This window comes from Equus przewalskii, chromosome 3 (assembly GCF_037783145.1).
Source record: "Equus przewalskii isolate Varuska chromosome 3, EquPr2, whole genome shotgun sequence".
Taxonomy (NCBI): domain Eukaryota; kingdom Metazoa; phylum Chordata; class Mammalia; order Perissodactyla; family Equidae; genus Equus; species Equus przewalskii.
Window position 1 is genome coordinate 49,389,943 of NC_091833.1, and position 20,389 is coordinate 49,410,331.

General features: G+C 43.9%; 1 protein-coding gene across 8 annotated transcripts in view; it reads right to left on the reverse strand.

The window, feature by feature from the left end:
- HERC6 (HECT and RLD domain containing E3 ubiquitin protein ligase family member 6) overlaps positions 1-20,389 on the reverse strand; it is a 77,322-nt gene that overhangs the window by 39,611 nt on the left and 17,322 nt on the right. The window contains exons 1-9 of one of the 8 annotated variants that reach the window (XM_070614330.1): positions 12,104-12,186; positions 10,480-10,639; positions 8,420-8,496; positions 8,075-8,198; positions 5,317-5,544; positions 4,303-4,397; positions 2,928-3,055; positions 2,096-2,232; positions 1,094-1,161 (exon numbers count right to left, since the gene is read on the reverse strand). In XM_070614330.1, coding sequence (XP_070470431.1) covers positions 1,094-1,161; positions 2,096-2,232; positions 2,928-3,055; positions 4,303-4,397; positions 5,317-5,544; positions 8,075-8,111 — 693 coding nt within the window. In that variant the 5' untranslated portion in view covers positions 8,112-8,198; positions 8,420-8,496; positions 10,480-10,639; positions 12,104-12,186. Of the gene's footprint in view, positions 1-1,093; positions 1,162-2,095; positions 2,233-2,927; positions 3,056-4,302; positions 4,398-5,316; positions 5,545-8,070; positions 8,199-8,419; positions 8,497-10,479; positions 10,640-11,596; positions 11,926-12,103; positions 14,957-20,389 lie in introns of those variants that run through there. The other 7 variants (XM_070614325.1, XM_070614328.1, XM_070614326.1 and 4 more) reach the window with 7 other exon arrangements.

The window sequence follows — 20,389 nt, forward strand, 5'->3', positions numbered from 1 at the left end:
CTCACTGACATTTCTAAAGAAGCCCACCTCAGCAGTCTCAAATGACACGTTTTGTATTCTTCAGAGCACTTGTCACTCTCTAACACAATCTTATTTATTCTGCATTTACATGTTTATTGTCTGTCCTTCCCCGCAGAACCCAAAGGCCATGAATGAGGGCAACCTTGTCGGTACTGTTCACTGTTAGCCCAAGCACGAGGGCAGAGCCTGAGACCCGGGAGGCCTCTGTTGACTGGCTGACTGAACGGCTATTACAGAGCAGCCAACTACATTCTCCTGACTATCCCCAGCACGGAAACCATTCCTCTGACCACTTTCCGTCCCAGAGAATACAGTAAGAGTCTATATGAGCGTCAAGTTTAAAACATTCCTGATAACAGAAAAAAGTACAAATTAGGAAAATAAGTATGCTTTTGTGTCCATGGCTACTGGTGTAAGCTTTGGGGCTAGACTGCCTAGGTTTGAATCCAGCTCTGCCACTTCTTAGCGGTGCAACTCTGGGGAAGTCCACCTTTCTCAGACTCAGTTGTTTCATCTGTAAAATGGGGGAAGCAATACCATCTGGAATTGATATGAGGATTAAACATGTGGATGCATCTGGTGTACTTTGGTGCCTAACGCCTGATGACTATAATTGACATTGGTCATTACTGTTATCATCATTAATATTATTTAATAATAAAAAGTTACTGTAAAAGCAATGAATTTGGATTTTGGGTCTCATGTGCTAGGAAGCCAAATGAGGAAATGAGAATTGCAAAAAATTTTTAAAAAGCATTCTAGAGTCAGCCCTGATGGCCCAGTGGTTACAGTTTGGCACTCTCACGGCTTGGGCGGCCCAGGTTTGTTTCCCAGTTGTGGAACCAAACCACTCATCTGTCAGTAGCCATGCTGTGGCGGCAGCTCACATAGAACGTACTGGGGGACTTTGGGGAGAATAAATAAATAAATAAATAAAAAGCATTCTAACAGAGGATCTTATTATTTTAGTAAGAAATTTGATGACATATGAATGATACAAAGTTTCAAATACTGTTCTGAAATCTAGAGGAAGAAAAGTATTTTTAAAAGAAAGAGAAAGTATAATGGATACCTGAGAAGTTGTCACAAAGTTGGCATACGTTCCAGCAAAAATGTGTTTGACTTGAACATCCACAAGGTCTAAAAGAAAGTCATAAATCCATGCTTATGGTTTTTAGATGTAAAAAATATATCTTTTGTTATAAACCTAAAACTGCTCTAAAAAATAGTCTTTAAAAAAATCTGGTGTATTACCAAGCTAAATTTACTTATTTATTTGCAATTTATATTCTTCTCAACAGATTTTGACTACAAACAGCATAAAAGATTAATTTTGTGATATATTCATTTAGCTGAAAATTTAATTTTTCACGCACTTGCATAATGAAGCCAGGCTGCTGTGCTTTAGAAGAGGTTTGATTAAATACATAAAAGTGCATCATTCTGATGCTTAAGTAACCTATTTGGGATCTTCTTTTGTATGACCTCAGTCTTTAGAAACGATTACTAAATACTCTAGGGATCACTGCAAAAGAAAAAATGCATATTATACAAATTAAAAGTAACAGTCCTACGAATGGATAAAGAAGATGTGGTATTTATACATGATGGACTACTACTCAGCCGTAAGAAATGACGAAATCCAGCCATTTGTGACAACATGGATGGACCTTGAGGGTATTATGCTGAGTGAAATAAGTCAGAGGGAGAAAGTCAAATACCATATGATCTCATTCATAAGTAGAAGATAAAAACGACAAAAAAAAAACCACATAGCATTGGAGATTGGACTGGTGGTTACCATTGGGGAAGGGGGGAGGGCAAAAGGGGTGATTAGGGTCACATGTGAGGGGATGCACTATAATTAGTGTTCGGGTGGTGAACATGATGTAATGTATCCAGAATTTGAAATATGATGTACATCCGAAAAAAATAAAAATTAAAAAAAAAAATAAAAGTAACAATCCTAGAAGAACCCCAGTTCTAAGTACTCCTTTGAAAGGAAGCTGAATAATATTTCTCCTCCACTGGCATCAATTAACACAAAATCGTGAAATTGGGGGACCACTCATACCCTCAGCAGAGAGCAGGCAGCTGATGTCAAAGTTCTCTGTTTGGGCCTCCGGGTGAGTGGAGCTGCTTCTGCAACTTGGTCCACGACCAAAAGACACCACCTGACCAGTGGTGTAGACATATGCAAGGGTGTGATAACTGCAAAGAGAGAACACACTATAATGAAGACCAGGGTCATCATGCTTTTTGAAGAAGATGATGTTTCTTAACACAAAACAACAGGTTTATCTTACACTAAGCATGCAGATCCCTGATCACAATGTCAGGGTTAGAGGCCACCAAACGATGTGGCTAAACAAATGGGAGGTAAGTATTAACTCATTACTAACCTTAAATATAGAATCTTATTGATGGGTCTTTACTATGGTTTCTATGCTTTGTGTTTTAAATGCAAGTACTTTTTTTGAGTTGGATAGATGATACTCAAAGTAGCCTCATAATTGCCTTATGAAAAAGTCTGAATATAAATGCAAACATATCTCACCTTCTACAAGCATGAGATTGATTTTGTTTTATCAACTCAAGTGGATAAGCACCATTATTTTTGTTAAAAACTCACCACCCGCCCCCATACCTAGTAAGGCGTCTATACACAGTAAACTTCCAATAAATTCTTATTAAATAAATAAAATGCCCAGGATAAAGAAAAAGTTGGAAAAATTAAACTATATTATTTGAAAGAAGTAAATTTTCAGAAAGGAAAATGATCTATAAAAAGAAAAGTCACATATCTGAGGGTTTTAAGGTGTGATAACATTTCATATGAGTCCGTTCTGAGTAATAAAATATAACACTTTCTACTCATGCTAAAAAACATTAATAAAGCCTATTACCTTCCACAATCTATCTGTGAAACTAGGCCATCAATTCTTTCCACGAGCTGTGGGCCTCTGTCCTGCGCACTGGGGCTGTGTCCCAGCTGTCCACAGCTGTTGTCTCCAAATGTGAACACTTTCCCATTCTGTTTAAAAAAGGAGGAATCAGACTAATTTCAGGTCAGAAAATGTAACTAAAAGTTAAAGATTGGGCCAGCCCTGTGGCAGAGTGGTTGGGTTGGCAAGCTCTGCTTCGGTGGCCCAGGGTTTTGCTGGTTCAGATCCTGGGCACGGACATGGCACCACTCATCAGGCCATGCTGAGGCAGCATCCCACATGCCACAACTAGAAGCACCCACAACTGGAATATACAACTGTGTACTGGGGGGCTTTAAAGAGAAGGAAAAAAAAAGAGATTGGCAACAGATGTTAACTCAGGTGCCAATCTTTTAAAACAAACAAACAAACAAAAAGACCCTTAAAGATTAAGTATCATAAGAGTTATATGTGAGCACTAAGCAAAATATAAGCTTTATATAAAGAGGAGGGGGTCTTATAGTTATTTCTAATAGTAAATGTAAAGTTAACACATTAAACATGGGAAAAAAAAAAATCAGTGGAATTCCCTTGAGAACTAAGCACTCAATACGCAATAGTAGAACGAATGGAGGGACCAGTTAACGGGCTCAAGAGTAACACTAACATGTAAGCAGAGGGTTGCTTTATTTATTTGAGCATTACTCTGAAAATAATCTCTTTTTCAAAAGATGACTCTTGATTAAAACAACTCTAGCTTTCTCCTGCCAACTAAGAATAAAATAATCCAAACATGTTTATAAAACAAATAATAAAAATTATTTTAGCTGTTGAGTTTTTAAATAAGCATTTCAACCCCACAGCTTTCAAGTCTATTCCTCATGGCAATGGAGAGAATCCAAACCATTGGAATATATTGTATGGCCAGTATAAGAAGAGGAGGAAAACATTCAGGAAGCCGGCTTGTAACTGTGCCAAGTAGGAAATGGAACAAAGAGAGTTCTAGGCTGTAAAGTGGGTTATTGAAAACTGTAAAAATTACTTTGCTGCTTCTATAATAATTTCCATCCGTAGACCCACATTATGAATGAATAATTGCCAAAAAGGATTAGCTCCTGTAATAATCTAATTTAGTAGGTATCTAAAAATATTTCCTAAAGCTGAAAGTAGCTTTTGTCTTAGGATCTTGAAAATTTCATGCTTTATACTGGGTTAACTTCTCCCCTTTAGATATTTGTATACTGAATGGCTGTGCTGAGATATTGACCCATATGTTGCTTTCAGCAACAATCAGTACACGTACCTTGTGGTAACACTTCCCTAGGATTTAAAAAAATAGCAAGACGTTTTGGATTACCTGGGTGAGCACCGCAGTGTGCTCATAACCACAGCTGATGTAAATCACACCCAGATTCCTCAGCGCACCAATCGAACGAGGCTTGTAGCTTTGCACTGTTGGAAGAAAGCAGCATCTTCAGAGCATAAGAAGCAGACTCAGATGTCACGAGTTTTTATATTTTTTATACTTTTTAATATTTTATCTTATAATTCATTAACATAATCTGTAAGTGAATAATCAGAAGTATTATTAGCAGTAATTAGCAGTCTTCTAGTCCAGTGGCTCCCAACTTTGCTGCACACTGGAATCCCCTGGAGGATCTGTAATACTGATGAGGCCTCGCTTCCATCTCCAGACATTCCAATTGAACTGGTATATGGTCCAGCCTGGGCACTGGGATTTTTAAATGCTCTCAGGGGAGACAGAATAATGTCCTCCTGACAATGTCCATGTCCTTTTCCCAGAGCCTGTGAATATGTTAGGTTACATGGCAAAGCAGAGTTAAGGAAGCAGATGGAATTAAAGTGGCTAATCATTGACGTTAAAACAGGGAGGTGAGCCTGGTAATCACGGGGACCTTTATCTGAGGAAGAGAGAGGCAGAAGAGTCAATGTCAGAGTAACGTGACTTGAGAAAGACTTAACCAGCCATTGCCTGCTCTGAAGAAGAAAGGGGACTACATGTCAAGGAATGCAGGTGGCCAGGAGAAGCTGGAAAAGGCAAGAAAATGGTTTCTGCTCCAGAGCCTCCAGAAAGGACCACATCCTGGCTGACACCTTGACTGTAGCCCAGTGGGACGGGCGCCAGACTTCCGATGGCCGGAACTCTAAGATAATAAATTTGTGTTGCTTTAAACTAAGTTTGTGATAATTTGTTACAGCAGCAATAGAAAATTAATACAGCTCCCTAGAACAAGTCTAATGGGTCACAAAGTTTGGGAACCACTGTTCTAACCTGTGAGACGGCCCTTTGCAGAGTCTTCCAACTGGAAAGAAAGAATGGTTTACTGTAGGAACAAGACTATCTTGTTACCTGGAACATTATTCCCGCTGAGGGCCAGCTGCCCTGCACTGTTGTTTCCCCAGCCAAATGAAGTCCCAGAGACAGACAGGGCAAAGCTGTGGGCCCCTCCTGCAGCCACCTGAGCCAGGGGGATCCCTTCCAGGGACCTCACCCTCTGCGGGCTGTCTTGGGAGGGGAACTCCTTCCCCAGGCCCAGCTGACCTTGGCTGTTCTTTCCCCATGAAAACACTTGGCCACCTACAAAAATAAAGAAGAGAAATTCAGAATCGCACACACATTGGAATACCAAATGCAAGTAGAAACTACCACCCTCATTCTAAAAACCTTTAAAGAATAAAACAGGAAGAAAGGAAGTTAAAGTATTCTGGCTAAAGGCAAGGGGGCTGGTCAAGATCACCTTTAAAAGTCCCTTCCAACAACATCCACTCTTCTCTCTCTGAGTTAAGGGCAACCATATTCTTTCAGCTGCTCAGGCCAAAAATCTTGATTCCTCTCTTTCTTTTACACTCTTTAACCCAGCAAATCCTAAAGCCTCTACCTTCAGAGTTTATCCAGAATCAAACTACTTCTCACCCCTCCATTGTTACCACCTCAGCTGCCGAGTCACCATTATTTCTCTGCTGCAGAATTACAACAGCGCCTCACTGGGCTCCCAGATTCCACCTTTGTCCTCTGCAGTCTGTTCCCCAAAGAGCTGTCAGGGTGATCTTTTAAAACTATAAGTCAGCTCAAACCCTTCAGGAGCTTGTTATCTCATCCAACAAAAGGCCGATTCTTCCCAGTGCTCACAAGCCCCATGTCACTAGTCCTCCCCAGGACCACTTCTCGGCCTCATCTCCCACCTTGCTCAGGCTCTCCTGACGCCCGCTGTTGCTGAGCACACTGCTGGCATACCCCTACCTCATGGCCTTTGCATCTGGATCATTCTTCTGGATCTTGGCTTAGCATCATGTCTCCCTCCCTTCCTTCCTTTTGGGCTCTGCTCACATGTTGCCTTACAAGAGAGCTTCCCTGACCTCCTTTATAAAATAGAAAGACCCCTGCCCTCCACCCGAGGGCTCGCTCGCTCTCTGTCCCCTTACCCTGCCCCACTTTCCTGCACACCCTTATCTCTATCTGTTATACCACATCACTATGTGTCTCTTTAAGGGTCACTTCCTCTACTTCCCCCCAGAATATGAGCTCCGTGAACACAGGGTGTTAGGTTTGTTCACTGCTGTATCCTCTTTGCCAGAAACATTGGAGGCACTCAGTAAACACTTGAGAAAAAAACATTTTATGTTGAATCTGACCAGAAATGGACAATTTATAGCAGGTCAAAAATCAAACTCTTCTAATAATTATTTATCCAGAGAAATGCCAACACATCTCAGATTTTTGTAATTTATAATATCCAGTTTTTATATTTAACTCCTCTAAAGTTATTTCCACCACCGAAAAGAATTTTTGAGGGCACAACGCAAGATGTCAAACTCTGGAAGGTCTATGAGGACTCGCAGCTCAGCAGAGAAAAGTATCGAATGCTGGGCTCAACACAGCCTCTCCAGGCCAGACCAACGCGAGGACAACCAGTACCCAAGGAACATTCACATCATTTCCATAATCAACAGGGACCATTTGTAACAACATGGATGGACCTTGAGGGCATTACGCTAAGTGAAATAAGGCAGACAGAGAAAGACAAATACCGTATGATCTCACTCGTATGTGGAATAAAAAAAAAACGAAAAAAAACCCCAACCTCATCGATACAGAGAACAGATTGGTGGCTGCCAGAGGTGGGGTGGGGAGGGCAAAGTGGGTGAAAGTGGTCAAAAGGTACAAAATTCCAGTTATAAAATAAATAAGTCCTGGGGAGGTAATGTACAGCATGGTGACTATAGTTCATAACACTGTATTGCATATTTGAGATCTGCAGGGAGAGTAAATCTTAAAAATTCTCATCACAAGAAAAAAAATTGTGTAAACTATGTATGGTGATGGATGTCAACCAGACATTGTGGTGATCATTTCACAATATACACAAATATCAAATATGGTGTATCCCAAACTAATATAATGTTGTATATCAATTATACCTCAATGATAAATAAATAAATAAATAAATAAAAGAAGGAAAGGAAGGAAGGAAGGAAAAGAGACTACTCCTTTTTGTACCCTTACTATCTGCTTTGGACTGTACAGGATATATTATGTACCTTCTCTCACTGAATCTTCTAAACAACCAGTAAGTTAGGCATCAAGATGCCTACAGATGAGAAAACTGAGACGCATCAAAGTTCAATAGCCTGCCCCAGATCAAATAGCTGGAAATGGTGGGAGAAGGAATCCTCCTGCAGCCACGGGGTCGCCTGGTCTCATAGCCTGCCTGGCGTAGTGGTTAAGCACTTAGGGCTGGGATGTAAGCAAGCAGAGGCTCAAATCCCACCTCTTCTATTTCTTAGTGTGTGACCTGGGGCAAACTACTGAAAGACTGGGAGCCCACATCTCCTCATTTCTGAAATGAGGGTACGAATAATACCGAGCTTCTGTGTTTGTTAGGTGATTATAGGAGATAACACGTGTAAAGCATCTAACACATAGGTGGCACATAGAAGGCAACCAAGAAATGCTGGCTGTCCACGGCCCCTGTGGCACAGCTGCAATTATGCCTATGACAATCCCCCAAGGGACACACGAAAGGATGGGGCATGTTAGTAAATATTGAGGCATAGTTTTGACATCTTGCCTTTTCTTTCTTTGATCTAAGTAAAAAAGACATACAGGCCTTTGTCTGTCTGAGGTTGCCAGTGTTGACAAGCCATTCAGCATAAAGGGCACAGTGCTGGAAATAACCCTGCTGCTGAGTTCTGAGGGAATCAGCCAACCAGATCATGTGAACAGAGACGGCTCTATGGCAATGAGACGTGAATCAGACACTACTTAGAGGATAATAAGAAAAAAGAAAATTGAAAAAAATACAAACAACAACGCATCTTATGAAATCTGGGGAGTTAAAAACTTCTAAATGCATTAAAATGAACCCCAATGCATTAAAAATCAACAGCTATCATTCATATTCAAACAATTACTCGCTTATGGACACTTGGTAGATCCAACAAGCCTTTTTTACCTTCTGATAATGCCAGGGAGTGGTAGTCTCCACAGGAAACTTGTATTATTTTTATGCCAGTCAGAGTTTTTATCTTCCTATAACAAAAATGATACAAAATCTATTAATCCTTGTTTAGAATGGGTCATCAAGTGAACCACAGAGATTTAAAGCTATCTCAGGTAATACACCTGGCCTAAGGAAACAATTTTATTTCCCTATATTTCTCTAGCACTTTCATTTCAAAGCCCTCAGACTGTTTTTTTGTTTGTTTGGGTTTTTCCTTTTTTTTTTTGATGAGGAAGATTGTCGCTGAGCTAGCATCTGTGTCAATCGTCCTCTATTTTGTATGTGGGGTGCTGCCAGAGCATGGCTTGATGAGTGGTGTGTAGGTCCACACTCTGGGTCTGAACCTGAGAACTCCGGGCTGCTGAAGCAGAGCACATGAACCCAACCACTATGCCACCAGGCCGGCCCCCTCAAACTGTTCTTAACATGACATCAACACGTACACAGGTACAGGGCAGAATCCAAAGTAGTTTATAATGCAAAAGTGATCTTTATGGACTTTTAATACATTATATAATGTACTAACTTTTATTCTTTACTTATTAGCCTAAAAGAAAAATAAATTTCTTCAAACATGTGTAGCACGGATCTTTAGAATTTATAGAACACTGTCACCTACGACACCTAATTTAAGCCCTGTGAGATAAAGAAACCATTAGGTTGAATCCCATTAAATTGACATTTTTGTGGATCAAAAACATAACTATCAGCAATTTCACATGCTTGAAGCTAGTAGAACTCAAAGAGGTCACACAGGTGCTGAGTTGTAGAGCTAGACTCAGACCTTGGTCTTTTCATTCCGAGTTCAATGCTCATCCCCGCAAGCCACAGTGATCTCTCGTAAGATTTAACGACCAGAGGAGGTAAGAAGAGGTAACTTCCTAGTATTAAAAAACAAGCTTTTGAAAATCCTCAAGCATGTAATTCATGACCACACAATTCAGACTGCTGGTCATAACATCTGTCCAAGAAAGCTGTTTGTGAGGATGTGATTTTTCCCCCCGCTTTACTAAGTAAAACATTAGGACCCAGTGGCTTATGATAAGCCAAAAGGTTATGTTGAGAGGAAAACTCTTCCTCTTCCAACTTGAGTCCAGTGTTTGGGGGCCTGCGAATTAACTGACAATAGACAGATTAACGGGAGAAAAGACAAGGTTTATATACGTGTACACACAGGAGATCCAGTGATGGAAAGTTTATGGAAGAGCCTGAGTAAAGGTTTACCTATATATCAACTTAGCAAAAGAGGGTTTTTAGGGCTTCATTGGGAAAGTATGGAAGATTCTTTTTTTTTTTCCTGAAGAAAATTCACCCTGAGCTAATATCTGTTGCCAATCTTTCTCTTTTTGCTTGAGGAAGCTTGTCCCTGAGCTAACATCTGTGCCAATCTTCCTCTGTTTTGTATGTGGGTTGCTGCCCCAGCATGGCTGCAGATGAGTGGTGTAGGTCCGTGCCCAAAACCAAACCTGGGGCACCAGAGCGTCAGAGCACACTGAACTTAACCACTAGGCCATGGGCCGGCCCCTCTCTTGGGTTTTTTGATGCTGACTGGGCAATCTGTCTTCACAGCAGCTGACTTCACAGGAAACTCCCTCCAAGGAGGGTTAATGGCTGCTGTATTTTCAGAATGCTCGGATATAGTCAGATAAGAGAAGTTCAAAGAAAATTTCTTTCTGCATCTTCAGTAGCTCAAATGTTTTCACTTTAAAATAATCTTCATACCAACTCTGGGGGCCCAACTGGGTCCCCACAGTTATTTCCAATAGATAAGACTAAGTCGAAAGGGCCACATGCTCTCATTTAACCCTGCCCTTCTCCCTGTCCCTCACAGGACTCTGATAAGAAATAATAATTGCTGTTACAGGTTTTTCCTGCCTCTTCCCCTCACTACACTGTCATCACTGAGGTTCGAACTGTGTTTGTCGTAGTCTGTCTTTGTACTCGGCCTCGTGCGTGGTGCCTGACACATGAAATTCAAAAATATGGAAGGAAAGTGCGAACTGCTCACTTACTTAGGTGTAAAATTTATTCCCTTGACCTCTCCAGTTCCCAGCTGCCCTTCAGAGCCCGCGCCCCACGCGAAGACCCGTCCTCTGTGACAGACAGCCAAGGAGTGCTCCTGCCCACAGCTCACGAGGCTGACTCGTAGAGTTTCCAATGTCCGAATCGGTTCTTTAGGAACAAAAACGAGACAAGACCCCCCACAAGATTATTAATTTATCAAGTTTAAGATAATACTTTCCTTCAAAAAGAAGGGTCACCTGGATTTTTCGTCTCTTCCAAAGGACTGTTAGATGGAGGCATAAAGTCCACGCTAAAGCTGTGAAGGAAGTAAGCTCAATGGGTGTTACACTGTCCTTACGGGAACGTGGCTGCTACTTAAAAGGGTGGGCATCGCGGAGGAGGGGAACTTGTAAGGACTATGATTCTTGACCTCACGTTTCTCTATGATGGTGGTAGCAAAGCCCAGCAAAATAAAGGGAGCTGGAGAGAAGATGGGCTAGCCTCTGCTCCGCTCTTCTGGCTTCCTCGCCCTGAACAGCGAAAACAGTGAATCTCCTGCTCAGGAGGAAACCGCAGAGAGCCCGCCTTGTGAGAGTGAGGGGCGGATGCCAGATCCTCTCACAACGAGGAGCGCAGTACTGTGCCCCCAAAGGCAGCAAACCTGCCGCGAAGGAACACCTGACCACATTTCCCTACAAGTCAGTCCAATCTGCTTTCTCAAGGGGTTTGTCTCTGAATTATTACAGATTTGGAGTCAAGTACATCATTACCATTTTTAGCACTTAAGTTTTCTTTTTCATCTTTGTAATCTTATCCTTTTCAACAATTTACTTTCAAACCACGCAACAATAAAAATTCTCCCAAAGGTTCACCCATTCATGGAGGTAGAAACTGGAACCACTTTCCTGGAGAACAATTTGGCATTAAGTATCATGTTGTCCCTCATTTCTACCTGAAGGGGATCAGGATACGGCACCCAAAAATATGCCACTTTGGCATAAGCATTATTTTGAGCCGAAGGCAATTGAGAATCAACAGATGCAGGAAGAATTCTCAGCCCTCCCTTTATCCGCCTAAAAGCAGGGCACAAATTTCCCTTGTACAGGTGTCCCCTCTGTCCCATACCAGGAAGAGAAGAACGACTCTTATCACCAGAGTCGGCATCAACAGATAGATTCGCGCAGGGCAGGACTGCTCTCGAAAGGCAAGCGGAGGGACCACCTCTCTCTCCGGTCAGGGGAGGGCGGTCCAGTTTAGCTGCGCTCTCAGTTTCGCTTTGAAGGTGAACTGGAAACTGAAACAAACCCGAGGCGCGTCTGGAAAACGAAATTGATGAAGTTGTGCAAACCACAAACCATCACTCTGTTTAGATGGATTCGCGCAGGGCAGGACTGCTCTCGAAAGGCAAGCGGGAAGGACCACCTCTCTCTGTTCAGGGGAGAGCGGTCCAGTTTAGCTGCGCTCTCAGTTTCGCTTTGAAGGTGAACTGGAAACTGAAACAAACCCGAGGCGCGTCTGGAAAAGGAAACCGATGAAGCTGCATCCCGGGCTGCGCGGAGCACCGATCTCCCGCCTCCCGGGGGCCCGCGGCCCCAGGCCCCGCGCGCCCCGCACGTGGGTCCCGGCGCTCACCTGGCCGCTCCCCGCGCGGCGCGCCCCTCCGGCCCAGCTGGCCCCGGCTGTTGTCCCCGTACGAGTGGACCGTGCCGTCGCTCAGCAGCAGCAGCGCGTGGCGCCCCCCGCAGGCCGCCTGCAGCAGCTCGGGGCCGCCCGCGCCCGCCGGCCCCCGGCGCAGCAGCCCGCCGGAGCCCGCGTCCCAGCAGCAGTACATCTCGCGCCCGCGCCCGTCTGCCCCGTCCCGCCCGGCGCTCAGAGGCTGGGGACAGGTGTGCGCTGACTTCCCGAAAACCCGGAGGCTGGCTGGCTCGGCCCCACCAGCCGTGGTCTCCTCCTGCCGTCAACTCGAATCCAGCGGCACTGCCCTGGCACTTGCGTCATCCTGACGTCTCCCCGCCTACGGCTTTTGGGGGATGAAACAGGAGCGCCAAGTGCTGAGGAGCAGAGGGGACTCCGGTGGAAGTTCCCCTGGATTTGCGTTCGAGCTAAGACCCCTGTGAGCTGTGTGACTTTGGGCAAGTTACCTAACGATTTTGTGCCTCAGCTACCACGTCTGTGCAATGTGGACGGTTATGTTAGGATAATTTAGTAGATAAACCACAGTAGGTTAGAATTTGGCGCCCGAGATGCGAAAGCCTCATGGTGCCTACATTCTCCTATTTATAAACAGATGAATAAATAGTATAGTGTCAGGTGGCAACATGAAGAAAAACAGAACAGTAAAGGAACAGAGGCTGGGGGCAGAAGGAAGTAGCGTTTTTTTGTTTGTTTTTTTTAAAGATTGGCACCTGAGCTAACAACTGTTGCCAATCCTCTTTTTTTTTCTTTCCGCTTTTTCTCCCCAAATCCCCCAAGTACATACTTGTATATTTTAGTTGTGGATCAAGAACTAGTGTTTTTTGATAAGGTTTCAGCGAAGACCTCTCTGATGAAGTGACATTGAGCAGAGCGCTGCAGGAACACGGGAAATGAGGGAATGAGTCATGCTCATCTCTAAGGGCAGGGGGTGAGGGGGCAGTCAGAAGGTTTTGAACAGAGAAGTGACATGATCTGACTTCAGTTTTAAGAGAATCATTCTAGCTGCCATGTAGAAAATAACAGAACAAAAATGGATGCAGAAAAGCCAGTTAGGAGAGGCTGCTGGATAAATATTTGCTGCGCCTCTCCACCTAATGGCATCAAGCTTGAGCATGCGAATTTGTTCTGGCCAATGACATCAGGCAGGGAACATCTTCCAGGAGTCTGGGTTAGAAGGATGATGCTGGGACTAAGGTGCTACCTTAGAGGGGAGAATGGGAAGAAATGATCACATACAAGATGTTTTGGAAGTCAGAGTCCACAGAGTTGCTGATGGATGAAAGTGGGAGGAAGGAAGGAAGGAAAGGGGTTAGGATTACCCCAAGGTGGGTCTGAGCAACCGGGTGAGTGGTGGTACCCTCTCCGGGGGTGGGGTGCCTCAAGGGACGTGCCAGTTTGGGGCTGGTGGGTCAGGAGTCCAGTCTGTAATAACCCTGAGATGCTTGTTTAGGGGCGGAAAATTTTTTGCTTCTTTCCTTCTAGGTTCTTTTACTGGTCTAATAATTAAATCAGCATAAGACAGATTAACAGGAGAAAAACAAAAGCCCCCGGCAGGAGACCCAAAGACAGTCAGGCATTTGAGACTTACGTGAGATTCTGAGCTAAGGAGCAGGGAATGGGGGTCTGGACCTTCAGAGGGAAGGAAGATGGGAAGAGCAGATGTTTGGTGACGTGGCATGTCATGCCATGCAGAGAAGTCTTTCTGATATGAAAAGTTGTCTTTGGTATTAGCTTTCTCCCTGGTACAGGCCCTCGTCTAAATTGTTTCAGGGATTTTGGGGGAAGGTAGCTTTTCCTGAGTCTCTTGGGCCTTAATTGTCTTCAGCTGGAAATAATCCGCATGCCAAAGTGGCGTTTTGGAGGTGGCATATTCTGCTCCCCCATGCTTCTTACTAGGAGGCAATAAAGTCAACCATTTTGGAGCGGTGGAGAGAAGTCGGGGTGGAGTCACAAAACTGGGAGGCGTCAGCATAGAGATGATACTGAAAGCCAGACGGATGCTTGCGATCACCAATGGGGTGAGCATGGCTGGCACAGAACAGACGACTGCTCCTGGGAGGAAAGCCAGGAGGGAGGGTGTGCGAGGAGCAAGGGAAGAGTAAGGGAATGATCAACTCTGTCAGTTGCTTGTCGAGCAAGATAAAGGTTGAGGGTTGATCTTTAGGTTTGGCAAAATGGAGGTCACTGGTGACTCTGACAGCGTTAGCTGTCGTCAGCATTATTGTTTTAGTATTATAGTATCCATTTGTGTACTCAGCTCACCTCTCTTTACTACTACATTTTAAGTTCTCTAAAGATGAGAATAAATGTTATTTGTTTTTCTATCTCAAGAGTGCCCGGCACATGATAGATGTGATAAGTATGTACTGGACAAATGGGTTGATGAGTGGTGAGTAAATGAATAGCATTTCCATTTCACTATGTACCATATATAACCTTTTTCTGAATGGTAATTTCCTAAATGTTAATTACTTTCCTGAGGCACAAACTGTAAGAGTTTGATATTATCAGCATAAAACACTGAGCCCTCATATTAAGTTATTTCTTAAAAAAAAATCTACCAGAGGGGCCGGCCCAGTGGCGCAGTGGTTAAGTTTATGCGTTCTGCTTCTCGGTGCCTCGGGGTTCGCTGGTTCGGATCCCAGGTGCGGACATGGCACCACTTGTCAAGCCATGCTGTGGCAGGTGTCCCATGTATAAAGTAGAGGAAGATGGGCATGGATGTTAGCTCAGGGCCAGTCTTCCTCAGCAAAAAGAGGAGGATTGGCAGTAGTTAGCTCAGGGCTAATCTTCCTCAAAAAAAAAAAAAAAAAATCTACTAGAGAACTAAATTGTAAATGTACTCTGCTCACTTTGTGTCCCTACGACCTAGCACAGTTTCTGCCACATAAAAAGGCCTCAATAAATGTTAGTGAGACAAGTGAATAAAATGTAAATTAAAGAAACCGAGCACAGTTTTATTGCTTGAGAAAGATATAATTCTCAATTCATCTGTGTTCATGCACTTGGAAATAGCTCCCATTTATTGAATGTTTACCATGTGTTGACTATTTTATATAAAATATCTAATTTAATTCTTTCATCAGCTTTTCTCAGTTAAGATTCTTTTGGTTCCCAAGAGACAGAAAATATTTCCTAATCTCACTGAGGCAAAAGGGAAATTTACTGGTAGATTGCATTATTATTCCAAAATATTTGGTGCGCCTCTCCACGTATGGCATTAAGCTTGAGCACTTGAATTTGTTCTGGCCAGTGACATGCGAGCGATACAAACAACCGTCCTGGGAGATGGTTTAAGAGTCAGCGCTTGTTTTCCCTACTCTCTTTTTCCTCTATTACAACAACCGGTGATTTTCCAGATAGAGATTGCTCCGTCATCCTGGGTCCCAGATTAAAGACAACAATCTAGCTGAGTGGCAGCTCGTCTAAGGAGCACAACTGAGAAATAAATCTTTGTCGTTGTACGCCCCTCAGCTTCTGGGGGGTGTTTGTTATTGCACAGATAGCATCAGGTAGCCTCTTGTGACAGTCACATCACTGAAGTCCATCAGCACGGCTGATTCCAGGAACTGCTGTCCACCAGGACTTAAACGATGTCCTGATGATTCCATTTCTCCTATCTCTTCACTCCGCCTCTTGCTATGGGGGCTTCATCTTCAGGCGCCATGCAGTGTACTCCTCAGTTCCAGGATCCCCTCTGAGATGGCAAGAGGGTTACAGCAGCCTTAACCTTTTTATCCAGCCCTCAGCCCCACAGCCTGTGGAGCATTTGCTCACAAACAAAAGTCCTGGGGTTTAGTCGTGGTGCTCTCAATGACTGATTTGGGTCTCATGTCCACCCCGAGCCAATCATTGTGGATGCCAAGAGATCCTGTCAATCATCTGGCAGAACTGTCTGTGAGCTGGGGACGGAATCTCACCCACGCGCAGGTTTCGAGAGCGAGGAGTAGGCAGATTCCAAAATGAAAGCTGGGCATGTTGCTGGAAGAGGTGGGGGATGGATGCCAACGCGTATCCTCTATAACAATTATGTGCAATAAGTATTATTATTATTCCTATTTTGTGGGTAAGGAGTCAAGGCTCAGAGAGTTTTGGTAACTTGCTTGAAGTTACGTGGCATGTAAGTGGCAGGATTTTAACACTGGTGAATTTGACTAGAACGCCTATTTAATTTCCACTGTAACACACTCTTTAGTCCCCGATCTCTCCTCTCGTGTGCCCTTTGGGTTAATGGCACATCCTCACAACCATTCCATGTAGAAAATTCCAGCTTTCAGACAGCATCATCATGGTGGCCTGACAGGATTCCTTTGTGTCTCCACTTCGATCTACAGAAAGTGAAACATCCATACCCAACAGAGGTTACATTGCCCAAAACACCAAGACCAGAGAGATCGACACATCTGTACATACAACGGTGCGTGCATTGGAGAACGGAGAGAAGGGGAACAGCAGAGGCAGAGCCCAGGACCCGGGACCCCCGGCAGCAGCGGCTGAGCCAGCCGCCCCCAGCCCCGGAGAACTCCGGCCAGCCAGCCGCGGCGGCACCTGTGGCCGCGGGAAGCGGAGCGGCAGCGGAGGCGGAGCCGGGTGATCCCGGAGCGGGTCGCAGAGCGGAGGCGCTCACAGGACTCCGACGTCCCAACCCCAGCGGCGCCCGCAGCCCCAGGGCAACAGGCAACCGCTGAGGCAGTGCCCCGCGGACCTGCTCCTTCCACCCGCTCGTTCCCCTTCTCAACGCCACCACCCCACCCGCACCTCGGCAGAGCTCCTGACCCAGGTGATCCCTGACACAGTGGGGGCATCAGCTATCCCTGTGTTTCCTGGCAGCTGCGAAGCCAGCGACAGCGAGGCATCAATGACCCCCAGGGGTGTAGGCAGCGACACCCTGAATAGAGGCTCTGGAGGGTGGAACATGCAGATCCTCAAACGTAGCCAGAGGCAGCTCAGGTAGAAGAAACCAAAAAACTGGCGCTATAGCGCCACCTACTGAAAAGCAAAAGAAAGGCCTCTAATCTCCAACTGATGGAAAAGTTTGAATCAAAACAAACCAACCCATGCCTAAATAAGAAAAGTGTTTGCCATGACAAATGCTCCGGCAGAGGAATAACTCAGCAAGCACCACAAACAACTACGGTAACGTGGCATCGCAAAAAGAAAATAACGGTTCTTCGGAAACCAAACATAAATTCATGGAAGATTGTGCTCTAACCCATGAAGAATTCGAAATAGCCGTCATGAAGAAACAGTGAGCTACCAGAAAACTCAGAAAGGCGGCTCACTGAGTCAGGATAAAATCAATGAACAGAAGACAATTCATCTTATATTCCCTTCCCTTTCCAAAATCCTCCCCTAACCAATTAGTTGCTGAAAGATGCAAGCTCATATCAGCAACGTCTCATTTTCCATCCGTTTTCTATCTCCACCATTCCTACCCTAGTTCAGGTCTTTTGCAATAACATCTCGCATGTTTCCATCTCTAATATCTGGCATCTCTAATGGATCTTTTAAGTTCTACCAAGTTATCTGCAGAAAAAACACTCCTGATTATATCTCTTACCTTTTTTAATGTTTGCAGGCCTATTGCTACAGAAAAAATAAATACGAAACCTTTTGTGTATAACTTAAGGCCCTCCGTGATCTGTTTGTAAATGACCTTTCCAGCTGCATTTGACCAACAATTACAGGCATACACACACGCGCACACACACATGCACACGTACACACGTAACATGCACTGGGACCACTGTCACAATGAAAAACTTGCCTTTTCCTACTTGCTTTTTTTCCCAAATCCATGCCTTTGTTCATTCTATATCTTCTGCCTGGAATTTTCTTTTCCCCATTTCTATTTACAAAAATACATATGTCTCAAAGCCTCTTCTCTATGACGGACTTCTTGGACTCCACAATATCAGTGACTGCTTTCTGGGCTCCTACGACAAATGATGTCCATAGTGCACACACACTCCCCAGCCTGATACTAAGTTCACTCTGGATTGCTGTATTATTCCATCTCTGCCCAACCAACCCTGCCAGGGACCTTAATCATCTTTGTAGCCTCCCCAAAGCCTAGCAAAGTGTTACACAGTACGTGCTAAATATGGCAGCTGGCGCTCAGTGACTATCAGGGTAATTAATTAGGTAAAATTCATGGTTATTTTTTTTTTTAAATCTTTACTGAATTTCCGCTATGGGTATAACATGGAGCAAACAAAAGATAATAATTATTACTCATGTTGGTATTTACTTTAGACTTTACGAACTCCTTCCAGCCATTTTACCTGCTGTCCTCATAAGCACAGAGGAAGCAGGCATGAGAGGGAAGACTGTCCCTATTTCAGAGGAACTTCGGCTCAGAGAGGTGAAAGCGATTTGTCTCTAATTACAGATGAGTAAGTGGAACAGCCCATGGCTTTTCTTTCCACTACACAACCATGTCTAATGCGTTTCTCTTTCTCAGAGAACACCCAGGTAAGAAACAGAAAATCGATTGAAATTGACCATCATCATATCTTTAAAATCAAACTTTGAAGATTATTTGTACCTTATATTACACAGCAATAACCTGTTTTTCTTTTTTACTAATTTTCCCCTAAACAGTGATTTATAGAGGGCTGGAGAATGAGAGAATGGAAAGGAAATAAAATTTCCTATCAACCTACCACATGCCAATTTCTCTCACAATATATTTCCTCACTTAAACTTTGCAACCACCCTATTAAATACTCCTCCATATTATGTACCCCCATACTGATGTGAATAACTCAAGCCTCAGAACATTTTAGTGACTTGCTCAGATAAATAGTAAGATAAATGGGGAACCCCAGATTCAAACCATGCCTCCTTTCTCTTCCCTCTTTCCGCCAAACAGCATTGACTCAAAGTGAGGTGAGACGGAAGTGAGAAAGGGGATGAGGGAGGGGGATGAACTAAGAAAAGAGCATCGTGGAGCACATGGAGTTGAGGAAAGATGGACTAAACCAGTTAGGAGAGGGGAAAAGAGGCCTGAGGGCAATCCCTGAGGATCAGGTGGAAGGGCATCTGAGAAGAGAGGGGCCTGTGGCAAGTGCATTGCTTTCCTCTGCCATCTTCTTTCCACACTCACTTCTGCTTTAACCCCTGTGCTTCTGAGTTCAAAGCCCATCCTCTCTGCTACTTAGCCGGGAGAGCCCTCAGACCGGCAAGTGAAAAATGGGGCGCACTGCAGGTATTAGCTTCGTTTGTGATTACACTCCAACCTCCGTCCCAATTATGTCCAGGTGGCTCCCTGGCGAATGCCGTCCAGTGGTTCTTCACAAGTGGACAATTCAGATAGCTAGTAGAAGTCAGTGGGAGAAAAAACCCACCTACTCAAACTCTGACCTCTGAGTCTCCTCATAGATAAGAAATGGCAGTTTTGAATTTTAACTCTAGATGGCAGTGTTAGTCAATCTGAGCTCTTTTTTTACCCTTCGTGAAAACACTTGACCTAATTTTTATGGTTGGCAGATTAATGGCTGACATCTCTTTTCTATAGGTAGTCTTATAATTATCCTTAAAGATATTAGTGATTTTCTTTCCCATGCTCATTGCAAGATATTGGTATTTCAATCACTTAGAAAAAATATAAAATGTTACACTCACGTGTTATATTATCACTACATCATTGTCATTATAACGCATTGCATTATAATGCTACATTTATCTGGAGTCTACCAGCTCTCTTAGAGTCCCAGAACATGGTCCTGAACTGGGAAGAAAGAAGAAAAGTGCCTCTGAATCCTAGAAATGGTTGCCGCTCAAGCCAAGGGCTTCTGAAGATATTGCCCAATTATGAATTGAGGACTGCCCAAGATTTGTATGGAAAACATTGTCTAACTTAATTTGTTAACCTGTGTGAACCAGTGGAGATTTCCCTGTAAGTTAGGATTAGTTTCACCTGCATGTAATAAAACTGCCAAATGATAATGTTTAACAAGATACAAGTTTATTTCTCTCACACATAAAAAGTCCAGAGGTGAGCAGCCAAGGGCTTGTGTGGCAGCTTCCTGGTTTTCCAGAGACTCAGGCACCTTCTGTTTTCTTCATTCAAGAACCTAACTACCATCTTCAAGGTCACCTCATTTTCCAAGATGACTGCTAGAGTTCCAGCTGTCACAACTGTATTCCAAGCAGCTGGAAGGATGAATGAGGCTACTGTCCCTCAAATCCCATCCAACATTTCTACATGCATCTGATTAA